This window comes from Pseudonaja textilis, unplaced genomic scaffold (genome assembly GCF_049901715.1).
Source record: "Pseudonaja textilis isolate UNSWEBS1 unplaced genomic scaffold, rPseTex1.2 PTEXCTG46, whole genome shotgun sequence".
NCBI lineage: Eukaryota > Metazoa > Chordata > Lepidosauria > Squamata > Elapidae > Pseudonaja > Pseudonaja textilis.
This window is the reverse complement of record NW_028262711.1, coordinates 34,458-54,314: the sequence shown is the minus strand read 5'-3', so window position 1 is coordinate 54,314 and position 19,857 is coordinate 34,458. Positions and strand designations below refer to the sequence as shown.

At 43.6% G+C, this 19,857-nt stretch overlaps 1 protein-coding gene across 14 annotated transcripts in view; it reads left to right on the top strand.

The window, feature by feature from the left end:
* Nucleotides 1–1,488: 1,488 nt before the first annotated feature.
* The window catches only part of ZNF618 (zinc finger protein 618), a 43,287-nt gene continuing 24,918 nt past the window's right edge, over nt 1,489–19,857 (top strand). For 4 of the 14 annotated variants that reach the window (XM_026712386.2, XM_026712390.2, XM_026712388.2 and 1 more), the window contains exon 1: nt 1,492–1,595. In XM_026712386.2, the coding sequence (XP_026568171.2) occupies nt 1,590–1,595 (6 nt within the window). In that variant the 5' untranslated portion in view covers nt 1,492–1,589. Of the gene's footprint in view, nt 1,596–19,857 lie in introns of all 14 variants that reach the window. The other 10 variants (XM_087918775.1, XM_026712389.2, XM_087918773.1 and 7 more) reach the window with 5 other exon arrangements.

Below are 19,857 nucleotides of genomic sequence, written 5' to 3'. Positions count from 1 at the left end.
ACTGTGAGTTGTAGTTCTGCTTTGGGCAAAGTGCCTGCTGGATAATGTTGGGCCAGTCACTTCCCTAGCCTAGAAAGGACACAGTGGCAACGCACTTGGGAAAATCCTTGGCAAGAAAACTTCGGAGGCTTCTGCAGGCAGCCTCTGAGAATTGGGCATGATGGAATGGAAGAAAAAAAAGGAAGAGAGAAGTTGTTAAGGAAGTTTACAGATTAATAGAGTTGGAAGGGACCTTGATCATCTAGTCCAACCCCCCCTCCCCCACCCAAGCAGGAGATCCAACACCAGGTTGCTGTCAGTAAGGATGATATTAATCCTTGATGTAAGCTGTGCCATTGGATACTAAACTATCAGTGGTAAAAAGCTCAGATTTTGCAGTATGAACTTTTTCCCTAATGTGGGTACCCTCATAATTAATAATCCTTATAGTTCCCTGAATATTTTCCAGTTACATGGTTTACTGAAGAAAGCTATGTTAAGGATAGGTCAAAATACAATGGAATTGCCGTCCCTCAACACTGTCCAACTATTTACTGAATTACTATTAACCTTCTCATCACTCCTTATCACCCATCCCCTCCCACTTGTAACTGTATGACAGTAACTTTGTCGCTTTTATCTTTATGATTTATATTGACTGTTTCCTAGTATGATTTGATTGCTTATTGTACCCTATGACTATCATTAAGTGTTGTGCCTTATGATTCTTGACAAATGTATATCTTTTCCTTTATGTAGACTGAAAATGGTGTTCGATTTCATTGTACAAGGTACAATAACAATAAAGTAAACTGAACTACAGAGAATATTTGCACCAAGACAAATTCCTTGTGTGTCCAACCATATCTGGCCAATAAAGAATTCTATTCTATTTTATTCTATTCTATTCTATATTAGATTCTATTCTATTCTTTTCTATTCTTATTAGATTGTATTCTATTCTATTCTATTCTATTCTATTATTAGTCTATTATTAGATTTTATTCTATTCTTATTAGATTCTATTCTATTATTAGAGTCTATTCTTATTAGATTTTATTCTTATTAGATTCTATTCTTTTCTATTCTTATTAGATTCTATTCTATTTTATTCTATTCTATTATTAGAGTCTATTCTTATTAGATTTTATTCTTATTAGATTCTATTCCATTCTTAGATTCTATTCTTATTAGATTCTATTCTATTCTATTCTTTTCTATTCTTATTAGATTCTACTCTTATTAGATTCTATTCTATTCTATTATTAGATTTTATTCTTATTAGATTCTATTATATTCTGTATAGATTCTAATTACATTCTATTCTTATTAGATTCTATTCTTATTAGATTTTATTCTTATTAGATTCTATTCTAATTACATTCTATTCTTATTAGACTCTACTTATTCCATTCCATTCCATTCTCATAGTAACCTCCTTTCCTGCTCAGGCAGGGTTGGCTCGGCTGCTGTCGAGTCTCCCTTCGACCAGCACGGTCGCCGGGATGCTTCCCGGGGTTGCCTGGCGGGGCTGTTCCTTCCCCGCCTCGCCCTGGTCCCAGCGACCTTGGCCGGCTCCGTCCCGTAGGGAGCAAAGGGGCCTTCCGTGCATGCAGGTGGGGAGGGATGCCCGCTCCAAAGCCCGGCCTTAGGGAACCGCCGCCGGGGGAGACGGAAGGAAGGAGGCCCGGGAAGCCAAGCGAGGCCCTTCGCTCCTTCTTCTTCGCAGGGCCTTCGCGGCAGGTGCACGGCGACGCCCGGGCGGCTCTGCTTTGGCCTTCCTGGGACGAGCCCGCTCTGGACGGGCGACGGCCGGGCAGAGGCGCCTCGGTGCGCGCCGGAGGAGGAACCACAACAACCACGCGTGGCCAAAGCGGCGGCGGCGGCGGCGCGCGAGAGGCGGCGCGCCCTGGGCGCAGCGCGGTGCGGCGTGCAGGCCGGGCAGGCTCAGCCGAGTTGCTCGCCGCCTCCTCCTCCTCCTCCTCTTCTGCCGCCCTTCCGCCGGGGGCCGCCTCCGCCTCCCACCCGCCCGCCCGGCCTCCCTCCACTCCCGCGATGGCGGCGCGCTCTCCTCCGCCCAGGCCGAGCTCGGCCCGGCAGCGCTGAAGCGGCCTGGGGGCTGGGGGCGGTGGGGGCTTGGCGCGGCCCATGTCCTCCCAGGGGGCGGAGGAGCCCGAGCCGCCCACCCGTGCTGCGGCGGCGAGGGAGGCGGCTCCGGCGGCCGCCGCCACCGCCGCTCCGCATTGTGCGCCGCGCGGCATCGGCAGCAGCAAGAGCGGCAGCAGCAGCAGCGGCAGCAGGAGCAGCTCGGCCAGCGAGGAGCCCCTTGGCCGCCCCTCGCCCCCATGAAGGAGCCGGGCGGCCCCGGGGCAGCGGGAGGAGGAGGAGGCGGCGGCGGCGGGAAGGAGCCGCCGCCGCCGCCTCCTCCTCCTCTTCTTCTCCTGAGGGCGCAGGAGGGGCCGCCGCCGCCGCCGCCCCCGGCACGGCGGCGCAGGTAAGCGCGGTCGACCGCCCGGGCTGCAGCCCCGGCCGCGGGTAGTTCTCGTCCCCGTCTCTCCGCTTGGCTTCTCGGGAGCAGCCATGTCACCATCGCCCGCCGGGCTACCCGGGCCTGGTGGGGGCCTCAGTGCCCTTGTGCGCCCCCCCGCCGCCTCTTTACTCGAGGGCCGGAGCCTTTTCCTTGCTTGTGTGTTTGTGTGTTTGTGTTTGTGTGTGTTTGTGGGTATTTTTTCTCTCTCCCTTCTTCTTTCTAATTTTCTCCAAACGAGTTTTCTCTTATTAAAAAGGACGCCCCCTAGGGGAGACTATTCCCAAAATAGGAGGAGGGGGGGGAAAAAATTAAATTTTGAGGGGAAAAATTTTTTTTTTCTTTTCTTTTCTTTTCTTCTTCTCTTTTTGTTGTTTTCCGAAAGGAAAGTTGAAATCGTTGCCTTGTTGTCCTTTCGCTTCTCTGGAAATTTTCTTACTCTGAGAAATGCTTGGAAACAGCGGGACCATCTGCTGCTTCGCTTTGGATGTCAGCAAATTTGTGTTTTAAAAGCGGAGTCTTTTAATATGCAAATTCGGGTTGAATTGGATTGAAATCGGCGTCCCTTGCCCCATCTTTTTTTTAAAATGAGAAATGAGCTGGTTTTTTACAGGAGGATTGTTGGGAAACAAAATTAAGGAGAAAAAAAGAACAATTTGAAACAAATCCGTTGGGAATGAAGAGGGAAGAATTGTTGCAAAAGCAATTAAGAATTGTACTTGCAAATTCGAAAGGATTTCCTAGTTAGGTGTTTGATTTATTTTCTCACGAAGAAGAACTTAATGTTAAAATTTTTAAATAAGTGTATGCATTATGTGAAAATTTTGAGGACACACCCCATTTTTTGTGTGTGGGGAATGACTTTTAAGTTTTTATTCAAATCTGATTTGAAAGAGCTTTGTTTTTAAACATGAGCCAATCCTGCAAGTCAAGTTAAGATTACAGGGGAAAAAAAGCCTTTTGTTCTGAAATGACATATTTTCTGGAAAGCTTATGTTGTTGGCACAATTAAAAGAATGATTCTAGCATTTACTTTATAATCCATGTAGAACTGGGGGGGGGAGTGATTATGTTTTGCCTCCACCCTAAAATAACACAAGATAACATCTCTTGAGAGTTCAGTGTAACACTTTATGTATAAATACATCATTAGACTAATAACAGTGTATGCAAAATACTACTGGTTGAGGAAACTGCAGATGTAAAGTTGCAGATTTTTAAAAAAATAACAAAAATTTGCAAAATCAAATTATGCTTTCTTAAGAATTTCTAAAAATTGTGGGTTTTTTTGTTTTTTGTTTTGCTCTGTAACCAAACTGAAAATCTTACTAACAACTACTGATTAGTTTGTAGTTAGCAATGTATGTTTGGATTTCTCAGATGGATTTGTGAGTAATAAAATTTGCCTTTTGAGTTTTGGTCGTTGTCTCTGTCTCTTTCTCCCTTTTCTGTTTTGATTTGCATTTTATAAAGAATGAGTAACTAATTGACAGAATTTTTTTAGATCTCTGTAGAAAGTGATGTGCAGCCTCTGCATCTGAAGCAAAAGGGTTAGGGAAAAAAAACCCGGCAACATTAAATTGGAAGTGGGGAAAAAAAGAAAAGGAAAGGGCAAATCCTGCAGAGTCTCCACTTTAAAATGAGAACAAAATATCAAGATGGCCGACTCCACAGCTGCAGCAGAGAACCTCAAAGGGGCATTTCTGTGCTGGAACAGAACTGATTTCTGCAGCTTAAAATCTTTTCCCCCATTCCAAGAACCTCAGTGTAGAAAAAAAAATGTTTTTGAAAATTTAAAAGTTTGTCTAAAAGGAATTTAAAAAAAAAAATTTAGAATTTCAAAAAAAATTTCCTGGGGAGGTGGAATTTGATCTGTTAACTGTATTTAATTGTAATCTAAACTACAATTGAATATTGAATTGAAAATTCAGGGGATGTTATTCCTAAGGGAATGGGGGGAGGGAGGAGGAGTGCAATTAGATATTTCATCTCTAACCAATCCCTTTTCCTTCCTTCCCCCATTGAAAGGGGAGGAGATTGTTTGGATTTTTGGGAAGATTCTGGAACAATTAAAAAACAAGCAATTTTCCAAACAGCTCAGAATGCTTTAATTTTTGTAGTACTTAGGAATCACGTTTTCTGCAGAATTTATGTGCAGGAAAGGAGGCTGACAGTTTAAGAATGTTAATGGGGTTGCAATTAAATTTAACCAGTCACAGATTAACAGTTGATATGTTTACTCAAGCAAGCTTCAGCTGGCTGATTCTTACGGGAGATTTTTTTCTGCGTGGGCTACCCTATCAGAGTCATTTTATAATGATAAAAAGAAAGCAGGTCTCAAATTTCCAACTATGTCCATTTAAAATAAAATGGTATGTCACATGATCAGTTACTTTGTTAGTTTTGCTTGATTATCTTTTAAAACCCTTTCAAGGGAAAAGAAGGGAAGAGAATATGTCCTTGCTTGGTTTGGAGAGGTGGCCTTGGTTATTCTGGTCTGGAATGAATCGGCTGTTCTTAACCCCGAAGCCAAGGAAACCCAAAGAGGAGGAAAATTGACCAGGGATACCATACACAAAAGTCATTAAGCCCTAGAAAGGCAGGTGAAATACTTGGGGGAACTTTGAGGAGTTTTGTGTTTTTTTTTCAAGGGGGGGGAGTGGGAATGGCTAGGGTCCCTGGCTTTCCATTGCTCTGTCCTTAAGGCAGGCTTTGGCAAAGCTAGTTGCCACCTGTACCGCATGCAGAGGTGTCCTGCAATCTGTGTCCTGTCTCACCTGCAGTCACATTTTTCTTCAGGCTCAGTGTTCATATTTTACAATGAAGGTTTGACCAAAGTCTACGCGTTGCTTCAAATCATTCTCGTAGTTTTCATGGAAGTATTGGAGAGTCACAGGGAAGGGGGACCTCAACTCTGGGGTGCCTGGCAGTTAACTGGCCTACCTGACAGGTGTGTTGTACAGTTTCTAGGATACAATCCTCATAAAATATTTTGAGTATGTGATTACTGCTTTGGGCTCTTTTAATGTGTTTATGACTACGGTTACTAATGTTGCAAAAAAGAAAAAAAGAATTCGCGCAGTGTCAATCTTGCCATGAATAATATTCCTATTGCTACAAATATTAACAATGTTTATATGTTAATACTATAGTCAAATATATTAAAAGGCCTACTGTTAGTCTTTAATAGTGCAGAAGTAACACTTTGAGTGGGATAGCAATTTATTTCGGTTACATCAAGCAGAAGTAGAGAACCCCAGGCCTTACTGTACCCCATCACTCCTCTGAAAAAAGAATTAAGCGGTTGTGAATAACGCATTGAAAATAAAACAGCGAAGCAGTGAGGACAACTATGATCAGCCAAACCTAGCAGAGCAGAGGCATGAAATCCTTGGCTGTTGGATGGTTCCCCTTCTCAGTTGTCTGCTGTCCGCTTCCTGAACCTTGATAGGTGGAAGGTGGGACTTTGCTTGTTCAGGTTAGGGTTACGACAGGAGAGTGAACCTCTGTGTGTTCCTGAACTCTCCCGATGAGATTTTTGGGTGGATTTTACTCTTCTTTCAAATCTCACCTGTCCCTAAAGTGCTTAAGAGGCATCAGCCTTGCTTCTTCATCTTCATCGCGGTGGAGGGAGGGACAGGTCAGGCAAAGCTGCCTACAACGGCTGCCTCTTGGGCACCCTCCCAGACTGTGGGAAACACATTGACAAGGGATTGCGATCCCAACACTTCCAGACAACAAACCTGGATGATTTTAGAGTAAATGTGCATCTTCTGTACACTAACGGCTGCACTAAAAGGGTGGCTGGTTTGGAGTCTTTCATGCGGATGGGGCTAAAAGCTGTCGCTTTCCAAGTCTTTACTGTCTTAGAACAAAATAATGCAAGGCAGTCCTAGGTTAACGATGGTAATTTGGAGTGGAATGCCACTATGTGATGTGGTCGTAAAGGGGGATATCATGTGGCCACCACTAAATGCCAGTTCCAGCAGTCCCAGATGTGTCATTAAGTGAGCACCTCAAGTGACTGACTTTGATTTCCTGCCAGCTTCCCCAGTGACATTGTGGAAAGCTGACAGGGGACATCAGAAATCACAATCACGGGACTGTGGGTACCTATGGCAGCTGGAATTTTGAGTTCCCATCTCCCTTCTCCAGCACTGCCATAAGTCATAGCCCAGTTTAAGCAGGTTGGCTTAAACTGGACAGCATTGGGACCCTTCCTTACTCCTTTCCCCCATTTCCCCTAACTTCTGATACACGCATAGGGGAGGGGAGAATAAAGACAGTTCCTAGAAAAGACTCGTTTATGTATACCACTCTAGGCCACTCTAGGAAAGGAGCACTATGGATTTTAACTCTGTCGGTACATATCAGCAACATACTGAATCTATATGCTGAATGTTTTTTTTTTTAATTCTCCAAGTCCTATTTTTAAAAATCCCCTTTTCTGGTGGGCTTGTGAAGGAGCACCACTTTCTCCCAGATAGTTGGCTTTGATAGATGGAAAATGCCAAGAAATGGGTGGATATTTTTTTTTTTCCCTGTCATTTTTTCAGAATTGCTTAAATCTTGCAACTGGCTCTTCAAGCTTCCTGACCTGGGAACTTGGAAAGTTAAGTAGGATGCTGTAGTAATGGTAGATTACTGCAGTAGCAGTGGTTGGACCAGGTGACATTTAAAGTTCAAATCTGCATCTATGAATGACTTGGTCGATGTGGTGGTGTGTTCCAGTTCCGTTCGTCTGGGCTGTGAACACGGGACAAAAAATACCTGTAATGGCGACTTTTTCCCCCCCACAGGAAAATTTCTTCCTACAAACACATTGTGTTGTATATGTTTGCCTGGTTACGTTGGTGAAAAATGCAAATCAGTCAGGCAAATGATAGTTAAAATGTTCCATGTTTATCAAATGACTATCCTCAGCGAGTATGCAAGGAGAAAAAAAAATGCATTATTGATCTGAACATTTTACAATGCAAACTGGAATTTTTCTATGTGAATTTGCGTGGGAATTTTTTCCTGTTTACAATTTCAAAATTGTTTTGTTTACCAAAAATAAGTAATTTTAAGGAAAGGGTGAGAAAGAAAATCTGAATTTCTTCCCCACACCCCTCCATTATTCTGTGAGAGACATTTGGCCAAGAGAGTGCAAGTGTTTTTAGATTCCTTATAACCTGAGCAGTCCTAGACTGATATTCTAACCGCTGTAACAACATAGGTTGGAAATGAAAACATGTTAATTTTTTTTTCAATAAATATTTGTGTTAGACACGCATACAGTTGATATAGAACGATGAAAGATTTCCTCATTCGTATGTACCTAAGTAGTTTGCAGCTGGCATGGGCTGACTGCAAAATGCCTAGCCACACCCCTAGTTCCCTCAGAACATTTGTGGTGTGAGAGGACAGCCCATTCACTGGTGTGCTAAAAGGATGCTGTAGCGAAAGACTCAAGGGTGTAGATTGTTCTGTGCCTTTAAGAGACGACTGTGATTATTGGAGAACATCTGGAAGGCCACAGGTCCTTGACTTGATTTAATAGCTTTAGAAGTAGCAATTTGGTGGGCAGAGATCATCTTCCAACATCTGTAAATTGCTGCCACAGGCCAGGAGGAGAGGCAGGAGCAATTTTGGCAACCTTCTCTATTTGGGATCTTTTGGGGCAGCTGAACTCCAAATAAGGGAGACAATGTCTTGTCTTGAGGTTGTATCTCTAGATGGAAGAACTGAGCATATAATGTAAAAAACTGATATTAACGTCTTAGAGATTTGACTTTCTTCATGTTCATGTTTTGAATGTCAACTGAAAGCCTCACTCTTAAATACATTTTTGATTATACAGATTTGGGAGTCTCTTATGACAATAGTTGAAACAAGACTTTTAAAAGTTTAAAATTCCCATTTCTCTTGTGAGGATTTGAAACTAACTTCATTCATTCATTCATTCATTCATTCATTCATTCATTCATTCATTCATTCATATTCATTCACTCACTCACTCGTCAGGTTTCCTAGTGCTGTTTAATGGCTGAGTTTGCAAGATACATTTAACTGAGTTAAAGACTTAGTGGCTCTAATTGATATCAGTATACTTACTTTGGTTTGCTTGGAACATTGGTTAATTTTAATGCACAGTGTGAAGCGACATGTTACGTTCGCTATATTGTGCAAACTGAAAACATGGTTTAAATGAATAATTTAAAGTTTTGCTTCGCTTGAGAGAATGAAATAATCATGAATGGAGAACACATCACCTTTGGTTACATTTGCTTGACTTGGTACTTTCAGGAGAATATTGACCTTAATTCAGTGATTTCAGAGCGATCACTCTGTTAAACAAATAATTCCCTCAACACTGTTCAACAAAGTCTACACTATTGTTGCTGTTAATCTTCTCATCACTCCTTATCACCCATCCCCACTCACTTGTGACTGTAGGACTGTAACTTTGTCGCTTGTATCCTTACGATTTGTATTGACTGTTTCCTAGTATGATTCGATTGCTTATTATACCCTATGACTATCATTAAGTGTTGTGCCTGTTGATTCTTGACTCTTGACGAATGTATCTTTTCTTTTTATGTACCCTGAGAGCATTTGCACCAAGACAAATTCCTTGTGTGTCCAATCACACTTGGCCAATAAAGTATTATATTCTGTTCTGTTCTGTTCTGTTCTATTCTATATTCTATTCTATTTTCTATTCTATTCTTATTCTATTCTATTCTTATTGTACCCTATGACTATTATTAAATGTTGTCCCTGATGATTCTTGACGAATGTGTCTTTTCTTTTATGTACCCTGAGAGCATTTGCACCAAGACAAATTCCTTGTGTGTCCAATCACACTTGGCCAATAAAAAATTCTATTCTATTTCTGACGGATCAGAACCAACTGTATTGAGTTTAGGGGCCTGATTCCGAGAAGGCTATAATAATCCAAGGAAAGCCCACTACAGATCAGTTATTCATGCAGTAATATGTATGAAGGAAGAACACTTGAGATCGCACATGGATTTGCGGGAGGGCGCCCTTCAGGGATTGTTGCTTGGAGGTGTGGATGTCTTTGCATTGTGAGAGTCCCTCAGGTGCTCCTGGTTGGGATTCACCAATGCCGGTGGTGGCGATGACCAGATGCAGAGTCCCGGTGAGGCTCTCTCGGCTGTTCTGTGCAGAGGTTCTGGGAGGAGGCCCTGGTCCATTGGCAGCCGAACTGGTTCCATTTATTTTCAGCCATGCAGCAAGAACCGTTTTGTTCTTGGAGTGCGATTGTCCTTTGAGAAATCTTCATTTTGTTTTATTTTACTTGGCTTATTTCTTTCACTTTTTGCCCCTTTAATCACGAGGGATTGTAGGACACAGGAGCTCAACTCCACCCATTCGTTTTCTGCTGTTGAAAGCCCCATTCTGCAAGTATCAGTGTGGTGGCAAGAAACTTGTCGCCCATTTGCCTGTTCTGCTTTGGGGAAGGGTTATCATTCAGCTCACGAGGACAGCTGGAATTTGTAAAATAGGTCCAGTCCAATAACGTCCCTCCTGCCTCTTAGACGTGCTTTAAGGAAAGGTGAAGGTTCTGTGGTTATTACAGCCCCTTTATCTTAATTCACAGCTGACCTCTCCTGGCCAGCTTTGAGATTTTTCCCTGCGGGTAATAATGTGGTTCCTTGGTACCCAACTGCTTTGAAACTCATTGAATTTGGTACTCAACACATTTTGATGTGAAAATTTTGTCTCGCTATCCATCATGTATTGGGTAATCAATGCACAAGCAAGAACTTGTCAATGACAGCTGTCTTTGGACTCGCTACATTAATCTTTATGGGAAAAATTAGAATTAGAATTCTTTATTGGCCAAGTGGTATTGGACACACAAGGAATTTGCCTTGGTGCAAATGCTCTCAGTGTACATAAAAGAAAAGATACATTCCTCAAGAGTCAAGAATCGTAAGGTGCAACACTTAATGATAGTCATAGGGTACAGTAGAGTAGAGTAGAGTAGAGTAGAGTAGAGTAGAGTAGAGTAGAGTAGAATTCTTTATTGGCCAAGTGTGATTGGACACACAAGGAATTTGTCTTGGTGCAAATGCTCTCAGTGTCCATAAAAGAAAAGATACTTTCATCAAGAGTCAAGAATCATAAGGTACGATACTTAATGATACTTATAGGGTACAATAAGCAATCAAATCATTCTAGGAAGCAGTCAATACAATCGTAAGGATACAAGGGACAAAGTTACAGTCATACAGTCACAGGTGGGAGGGGATGGGTGATCAGGAGTGATGAGAAGATTAATAGGAATCGTAGTGCAGACTTTGTAAATAATTGGACGGTGTTGAGGGAATTATTTGTTTAGCAGAGTGATGGCGTTCGGGAAAAAACTCTCTAGTTTTTTGTGTCCAGTTGTTTGATACTCATCGTTTTTGGTACCCATCGTGCCTCCAGAAACTGATTAATGATTGGTGCTAAGGTACTACTGTCTTGCCATCTGTATCAGGATCAGTTGACCAGAATCACCTGATCAGTTGGCCAGAATCTACTAAGTGACCCATCCAACTGAGAAATCTTAACCAGATGGCCAGGTCAAAGCTGCTAGATCTCTAGGGCCTGTATAGCCTGTCTCTGGGCTCCTGTCAAACTCAGGCTGTCTCTTCCATTCATCTCCTCGTGGAAAACTTCAGATCAGCTCTCTGGACAGGAGGAAGGCGCTGTTGGAACCTATCTGTTTTCTTTTCCCACAGAAAGAAAGTAGTCTTTCACCTGATAACCTTTTTCCTCCTGAAATCCATCTTCGTGATGCTCCTTATGTTGTCTCCTACGCTTTCAGGGCGCCCAGAGGTCATGTATGAATGTTTGTCTTCTACCTATAATAAGTCTCGTCTTTTTAATGGAATTCTCATCTGCTTCTGGGCTTTCCCTCAAGATTTTTTTTTCCAAATGAGAGTTACAGACTTTTTATAGGAGCTCCACTTAGGTGCATTTAATTAAAGTAGTGTTGAAAATGCTGACTTTTTGGGGAGGGGGGGGAACCGCTGGAAGGACACTTAAGTAGGTGTGTTTCTGATACTTTGAGTTACGCATTGTGCTTGTTTGCAAAAATTGAAGGATTTCGACTTGCACATTTCAAGCTTAGGTACACATTCTTGGGTATGAATGGGAGCCCTGTATGCCCCCCGAAAAAACAACCTGAAAATAATTACAGAAGTCCTGCAAAGAGTGTGCACAGGCCGCCGGGAGCCTGAAGGTTACTTTTGGTAAGCAAATACAGTAAACCAACATATGTGAGAAGCAGTCCCTCCTCCTCTCAATTTTTCCCATTTTATTCAAGGACAACTAGGTCTTAGAATGAGCGTGGGTGTTGGAGGAGGGGGGCGGGGTGGTGAATTCTAGATTTCTAGATGTCTATTAGCCTTGGAAGCATCTTGAGATCTTTAGTCTCTCTCCACTGGTAATTAGTGCAGCCAGCAAAAAGGAAAAAAAAAAAGAATTCAACCGCTTTCCTACAAGTCATTTCACTTGTTAAAGTCAGGAGGATCAGCAGCACCAACGGGGAGGCCTGAACTAATGGTGGGTGTCAGGATCTCCCTATCTGGCACCCCATAATAAAGCCTCCAGAAGCTTACAAGGGAAGGAAGAGTGTGAAGAGGCCTTTCCCATTTAGGGCTGACGGAAGTTGGAAACGAAGCCTTGACTTTCTCCCTCCCGATAATGTCCAGGGAGCTGCCAGCTGCAGAGAGATCCACACCCTGGGGCAGTGATGGCTAACCTTTTCCACGTCGCATGCTGAAAGCGCTTGGCTGCATCCGTGATGCAGTGTGTGTGCACCTCCTGCACATGTGCCTGTGTGACCCCCTTTGTGTACATTGCACGCCTCTACTTGTGCATGCACACTCCCGCAACCTCTGCCTCTTCTGCGCACGGATCTCTGCCCACGCAGATACCCGACAGCTGGCTGGCGGTGGTGTGCACAGGGGTGGGATTCAAATTTTTTAACAACTGGTTCTGTGCGCGTGGCTTAGTTGAAGGGCCTGTCTTGGTGGTCATGTGACTGGCTGGGCGTGGCCCACTCAATATCACTCACATCGAGGCACTCATCTCCTCACCTGGCCTCTCTCGTGACCGTGGGGATGCTGCAACAGTCATTAAGTGCGAAAAATGGTCATAAGTCACTTTTTTCAGTGCCATTGTAACTTTGAATGGTCACTCCACACAAGCAAAGTACCAGCAAAGGAGGGGACAAAAACTCCAGAGAAGTTCCTGAGACAGGAAGTCTAGTCCTGCCAAGAATGTAACAGCCTCCCAGCTGATTTTCAGCCCATTTGAGGCCTTTTTCACTCTCCCGTAGGCTCGAGGGAAGCCTCTGCAGCCTCAAGAGGCTGAAAAATGGGCCTTCTGGAAATACCGGAAGTGCCGAAACGGGCCCATTTTTCGGCCTCCCGAGTCTGCAGAGGCCTCCCTCGAGCCTCCAGGAGGGCGAAAAGGGCCTCAAATGGCCTGAAAATCAGCCGGGAGGTGCTCATGTGCAGTGGAGTTAAGGGGGTGGGGCAGGGGTGTTGCATGTGCTTTCGGTACACCACAACAAAAGGGGTTGTGATCACTGGTCTAGGCTGATATTTAGCCCTGAGATCATCCCGCTGAAACAATCACCGGAGTCACGGATTTATAGGAATCAAAGGGGGAAGTGTGCCAGATGTGGTCTGCGTCGCTGTCCTTCTACGTCCTCCTGTGATGCTTTGGTTTTTTTTTCTGAATTGTGGATCTGCCGATAATCCAGAGAACTTTATGGGAAGAGATGGCCAAGATTCCTTTTCTAGAACTTGGCTTATTTTAGTCCTCCTTAGCCCAGTGCAGCAAGAACAAATTTGCCATTTTTTCCTCTTCGCGGTTACAATTGGGAACGAATTGTATTTATTAGGAGAAAGCAAGTCTGCCAAAGGTTAATATTTCCCCCCATTCTAGTAAATTTAAATTAAGACTCGCTGCAAGAGAAGGACTTCTAGAAGCTGGAAAATGGGATGGGGCAAGGCTACTGCATGATTTAAGAATGGGTTACTCTCTTTCCTAGCCTTGAAAGTTTCAGTAGATCGCTTAGATTCCTGAAGGGCTAATCAGGTGTGGCGCTGAAGGATTTGTCTTTTCTTTCCAAACCCTGAAACCATGAAGTTCTGATTATTTTATCCAATTGAAAACCAAGGTGACATTTCTTTAGGTTGAATCCCACAGAATGAAATTTAAAAAAAAATAAAAATGAAGAACGTGTAAATAAAAGTATTTCAGTTTTCGTACTTGCCTAATGCACATAGGACACAGAGAGACGTCTCCTGTTTCTTGATGTAAGAGAATTTTGATTTTTTTTTCCCTCCCTTTTGGTAAACTTTTAAGTTTGTTTATTTTTATGCTCGCTTGGGAAATTAATCTTGAGTATTTATAGTCTTTGTGGTCAGCTGAAACGAGTTATTTTGCTACAGAGATTTCTAAGATTTCCACATGAACTATGCTCTTTTCTCGTGTTTGGTTTTTGAAGCTTGGGCCCTTTTGCCTTAGAATTATTCCATTTTGAGCTTTTTTGGGGAGGGAGTTCTATTTTACGGATTCATCATTTGGATTTGGGTTACTCCTCTTCCTGTTTTGTTTTTGTTTTTAAATCCACAAGTTAAGACAGAATGAGAAAGTTCAAAAGCCGTGTTCTCTTTTAGATGCCGCAGCTGTTAAGATATTTCCACATAGGGCTAAGCTCGTTCTGAGCTCGTTCTGAGCTGGTTCCCTGTTGACTGCCAGAAATCCAGAAGTCAATCAGAGCAGAGTCTTCCTCTTACGTCGTAAGAGGAAGAACAACACAAAAAATCAATATGAGCCAAAAACAAGCGTGGGAATTGGGCGCAACACGCAAAAATATCAGGCATCCTCCAGCTGTCCATCTCACCAAGGCTTTGCTGTTTTCAAGCCATGACATCGGTGTCACTTTACTTCCATTTAAGCCACGATGCTAATGTCAACTCATGAAGTATTTCTATGGTCTTTTCAGAGCTGCCAACAGAAAGGGAGCGGGGGATAAATAAATCCTTTTTAAGTTTTGGAAGTTTGGCTTGAGACTCACGATCTCCATTCTGACAGCTAACTTACCCTCTGCTGTTTGACTTCATTGGCACCCCTCTGGAGACTGGACAGTTTGAGAGCAGAGTCATCTTCATCTAAATTCCCTCCGTCTGATTCGGGCTACAATTTAGAGTTCAGGGTTAAATTCTACAGCTCTGGATTTTCTTCCTCCTGTCAGTTGGATCTGAGCTCAGGCCGGTGCCTGTGACTCCCCGGCATCTTTCTGAGGGAGGCGTCAGAAACACCGGGCTATGGAAACTGGCACCTTTCCCGTCCTCGAACAGCAAGGTTAGTTTTGGTGATAAGTTACATATTTTAGTTAATAGTTCAGCAAACTTGCACTGGCCATATTTTAAGATCTCTTCGGGTGAATGCAACCTGGCCCAGGGGCCCTGTTACTTTTTAACTTACCGTATCTAAAACAAAATTCTTTGGTACTTTATATTTTGGCAAAATTCTGTGGATGGAGCCTCAGGAAGAAATAAAACAGAAATGTGTTGCTGTGGTATAAATTTTCCTCCATTTTTGCCTCCCCAAAGCCGCTTTGGCAAAGAAATAATTCTACTTTTTTGCAGCTTTCCAGCTTTTTTTTTTTTTTTTAAAGTTGTCTAGGACAGTTAAGAATGGAGGAGTCATTCCTGAAAAGATTTTTTTTTTTAGAAGGCAGCTTAATACCATTAAAAGTGTCTTGCTTTGCTTGTTTTCCCTTTAATTCTTAAGGCTCTTCTGGGTTGTGGAGTTATTATTGCTCTCTCGAAAGCTACGTAATTGCCTTGTTGTCAACTGTCAAAAGTCACACCGGCCTCCAAATCAGATCCAACAGCTAAGAACACATAAGTTCTAGAAAATAGACAACTACAAAGTTCACAAATTCAGGTAACAACACATTTAAGTCAAAACAGACACAGCCTTTCTGTGAACTCCCTTCAGACAGAAGTCAGATGGCACCCTGGATGGGTTTCATACGGTGGTGGTATTCTACCGGTTTGTCCCGGTTTTGCCGAGCTGGTAGCGCCAATGAGCAGCGGGAATCGAACCAGTTCTCTCTGCCGCGCTTATGTTGGGTCCACCTGCTGGCCCGGGCTCTCACACCCACCTCTATCCTCTGCTTTTGAAGTGCAGCTGCTTTGCACGGTACAGCAGCGTGCCATGTGGCAGCTGCTGAAGCGACCGGAGAGTGCAGGCTTGCAGGAAGTGAGTTGGAATGCCTCTGTGCCTGCGCAAAGCGCGCGTTTTAAAGCGTGCCCACCGAACCAGCGGTAAACAATTTTTAATCCCACCACTGGTTTCGTAGCCTTCTGCGATTCTCTGCTGCTGTTTTCTTGCACAAGGGGACAGTCTAGGCTTGTCATGCCAGCTAGTTGGTAGAACATTCATTACTTTCCTAATTACTGGGTGGCTGGGGGAGGGGTAGATTTCCTGTCTTTATTTTTATCCATTCAGTACTACGCCATGTTGTTTTAGCCACTAATTAGATACGGGTTTTATGTTGTAGGATTTGAAGGGAAGAATATTGCAGCCTTTCTACAAACGTACGTACATACATACATACATACATACTAAGTCGAGGACTACCTGTGTAGGAATCCTCCTTTTGGGAAAGAACTGTTTGAATTCTGAAGAAAAAACACAATAGGATGGAATTTTAAGAACATCTGCTCTCATAGATAGACTGTGTGTAAATCAAAATTTTAGATGCTGAAGTTTTCTACCTGCAACATATAAAGGAATGGTTCAGCCATACGACTTGAGTCTAGGGCTGTGATGGTGAACCTATGGCATGTGTGCCACAGCTGGCACGCAGAGCCATTTGTGCGGGCCCCAGCCAAACTTGCCTGCATTGAGCATGTGTGTACCTCCCAGTTGATTTTCGGCCCGTTTGAGGCCATTTTTGCCCTCCCGGAGGCTCGGGGAAAGCCTCTGCAGCCTCAGGAGGCCGAAAAATGGGCCGGAAATACCAGAAGGGCCTAAACAGGCCCGTTTTTCGGCCTCCCAAGGCTCCAGAGGCTTCCTTCGAGCCTCAGGCTGAAAATCAGCTGGGAGGTGCATGCATGCACAGTGCAGGTAAGGGGGTGGGGTTGTTGCACACACGTTCAGGGGGTGGGGTACATTGCATTGTGGGTGTGTGCGTGCTTGCGCTTTTGGCACACCACAACAAAAAGGTTCGCCACTTACTCTAGGGCTTACTTATTCCACAATGATCAGGATGCCTTAGTTGGTAAGTACCTGTTAAAAGTCCTGGTCTCTTCCTCAGGTAGCTCGGCGATCCATAGTTTTCTTTTGGTGCTTTTTGGCTGATGCTATGGTTTGTGCTGCTATGGAGCCTTAATTCCTCCTAGCCAAGAAGCATTATATTTCTTAGAAAGGGAATTAAAGCTGTAATGCATGTTCTGTAACTTTTCCCTTCACCTTATCCCTGACTTCAGGTGGGTTGAAATACAAAATTCGTAATTTTGTATTTTTCCCCCTATAGCTATTTTTCACCACAGCTGTGAGCCATAGTTTTTTAAAAAATTCCCACTTAGATGCAGTTCTCAGACTCTATAATTATTTTTAAGTAACCTGAAATGGTGTCGGGGGTCTCTCCAGCATTGTAGTAATCCTGTCCATATCTTATGGAATGTGTTTCTGCCATAAACACAACCTGGCACAATGCAGCATCCTGGTTTAAGAAACCTTTTATTATTTCTGTCCAGAGGAATATTTTGGAATAACGAAACATAAATGCCTGTATGCCTATTACAAAGTACAGAAGCTCTCTCTTTTTTTTCTTGTGCTAGATTAGGACATTAGAAGTTTTGTAGGGAGGGGTTGAAGTGCCATAGCTTGAGGTGGTATCTGGAAACACATATGGACCTCATTTTTCTGAAAACTCAGAGTTCAGGACTTGTAAATGTGGCTCTGCCCCTAATAAAGATGATTTTTATTTTTATAATTGGTTTGTTAGGTGTCTTGTACTGCTATTAACACAGGGAGGTTGAAGAGATTGGAGGAAGAGAGGATTGGAGCAGGTGGTCAGCTTGGGGTCTTTCTCCAGGATACCTGATCTCCCTTTAAGGCCTGTCAGGTGATGCTCAGCAGGTGAGCCCTTGAGGGATTTTGTTTTTCCAGGGCAGTCCTATTTTTCAGAAAAGATGCTGTTTTGCCGCGTGAATCTTTGCATCAGAACGTTTCCTGTGGCAATATATCAATTTATTCTTGCAGTTAGATATAGAATTTTTGAATGAAAATTGCAACAACTCCTCCATTTTGATGATTTGTATTATTGCGTGGTTCAGGACTTAACGGATCTGATAAATGCCTCTTTCTGAGGCATCCTTGAAGCCTGTGGCAAATGCCTCTGCTAGGAAACCTCATTTCTAGCATTAGGATGGCTATTTGGTAAGTGTGGACAGTATTTTTACCTGTGTGGGAGCAGCTTTGCGGGAAGGTGGGAAGAATATACTTGGTGGGAGGCACAGCACTCAATGGGCCTGACCTTGGGATTCAACATGTTTTTACTACTGGTTCTGTGGATGTGGCTTGGGGCCGAGGTTGAATTTCACCCCTGGTCAGTGACTATTTTGTGGAGTAAGTGTTGTGGTTAGCCGGCAGCAAGTGCGGACGGCTGAGGAGAGCGAGGACTCAGATGAGGGGCCAGGACCATTAGGGAGTAGACTGCTGCCTTCAGAGATTGTGGGGGCTGGCAGCAGCGATGAGGAGATTCCTGAGGAGCCTGTGCCAAGTGCAGGTGCGCACAAGATTGTTCGTAGGAAAGAGCAGCTACAACAGCACGGGCGATTCGGGAGTAAGTCTGCAAGGTAATGGCCCCTCCTTCAAGAAGATAAAAGCCAGCTGTGAAAGAAACGTACTTTGCAGAAGGCAAAAACGTTTTGAAACTCCAGCCTCGTGGACATTCCAGTATCCTGAGTGTATATTTAAAGATTCTTATTTTGCAAATTATTTCTTGTCTGTTATCTGTTGGCAAGTCTCACACAGTTTGGCAAGGCTTGGCACAGTTTGGCACAGCTAAATATTTTGTAAAAGCGTTACAAGGTTCCTGTTCCTTTTGGATTGTGTTTGATTTATTGGGAAAGGGCGCTGGTCAGAACAGTATGTCAGCATCAGTGGTGGTATGCTACCGGTTCAGCACGGTTCTGCCTAGCCGGTAGCAGCAATGAGCCGCGGAGACGGAACCGGTTCTCTCCACTACTCTGTGGTTGACCCCACCCACCCGCCTGGGCTCCCATGCTCACTTTTATCCTCTGCTTTTGAAGTGCAGCCGCTTTCCGCGGCACATAACAGTGCCACACGGCAGCTGCTGAAGCGACCAGGAGAGCGCAGGCTTGCAGGAGGTGAGGTGGAACACCTCTACGCCTGCGGAAACACCTCTGTGCCTGTGCAAAGCGCGTGTTTGGCGCACGCATGCAGGCAGAGTGTGTGTAAAGCGTGCCCACCAAGTCACGCCCGCCGAACTGGTGGTAAAAGTTTTTGAATCCCACCGCTGGTCAGCAGGTTGATCACCCAAACCTCACAGGGCCTTGCTAGATCTCCTGTGTGGCGGGCAAGGTACCCACGGAGGTTTTAGCCATTGGGATTTGGTCATGGCCTTTGTCACTTCCATCTCCCTTTTGTCAAGTTCCTGCCCGGCCTTTGTTCAGTCCAGGTCTCAGGTGGAAGAGCTGCTGGTCCAGGATCACACAGGGTGCGTAAATTGAGTGTGAGCTTCAATCTCGTGGATCTCAGTGGCCTCTGCGCTCACCAGCCTCTGGTGCCTTTTCAGATGAGAATGTCCTGGTGATTTGGACAAAGAAATTTTTTTTCCCTTTGAGAAAGTCCAAGACATCCATTAGTTTTTGATGGGTTGCCATGAAGAATTGGCAATTTCTGTAGCTTATTGCTATGGCTTGCAAGTTCCTCGATTTATCTTAATGAGAAAATTCTGTAAGGCAAACCTGTTTAATTGGGAGAACTTTTAAAATGATGAAAAAAAATAAAATAAATCTTTGTATATATTTTACCACTTCCAGCCTTGGTTGCTGTGTAAAAGAGAAATCTTCATAAAAGGAATCAAAAGAAATATCTAGAATTGTAATTTTTTAACGCCCCCCCCCATCTCACCCTGTTATGTGTATTTATGTAAGATTTCAGAATTGTGCTGATGCACCGAATATGACCTACATAACTTTTAATTTAAAAATTTATGCCAGGTGGAAATTTATGAAATATTTTAGCATGAAAGAGAACCTTTTTCCCCTTAGGAAAATTAAACAATAAAT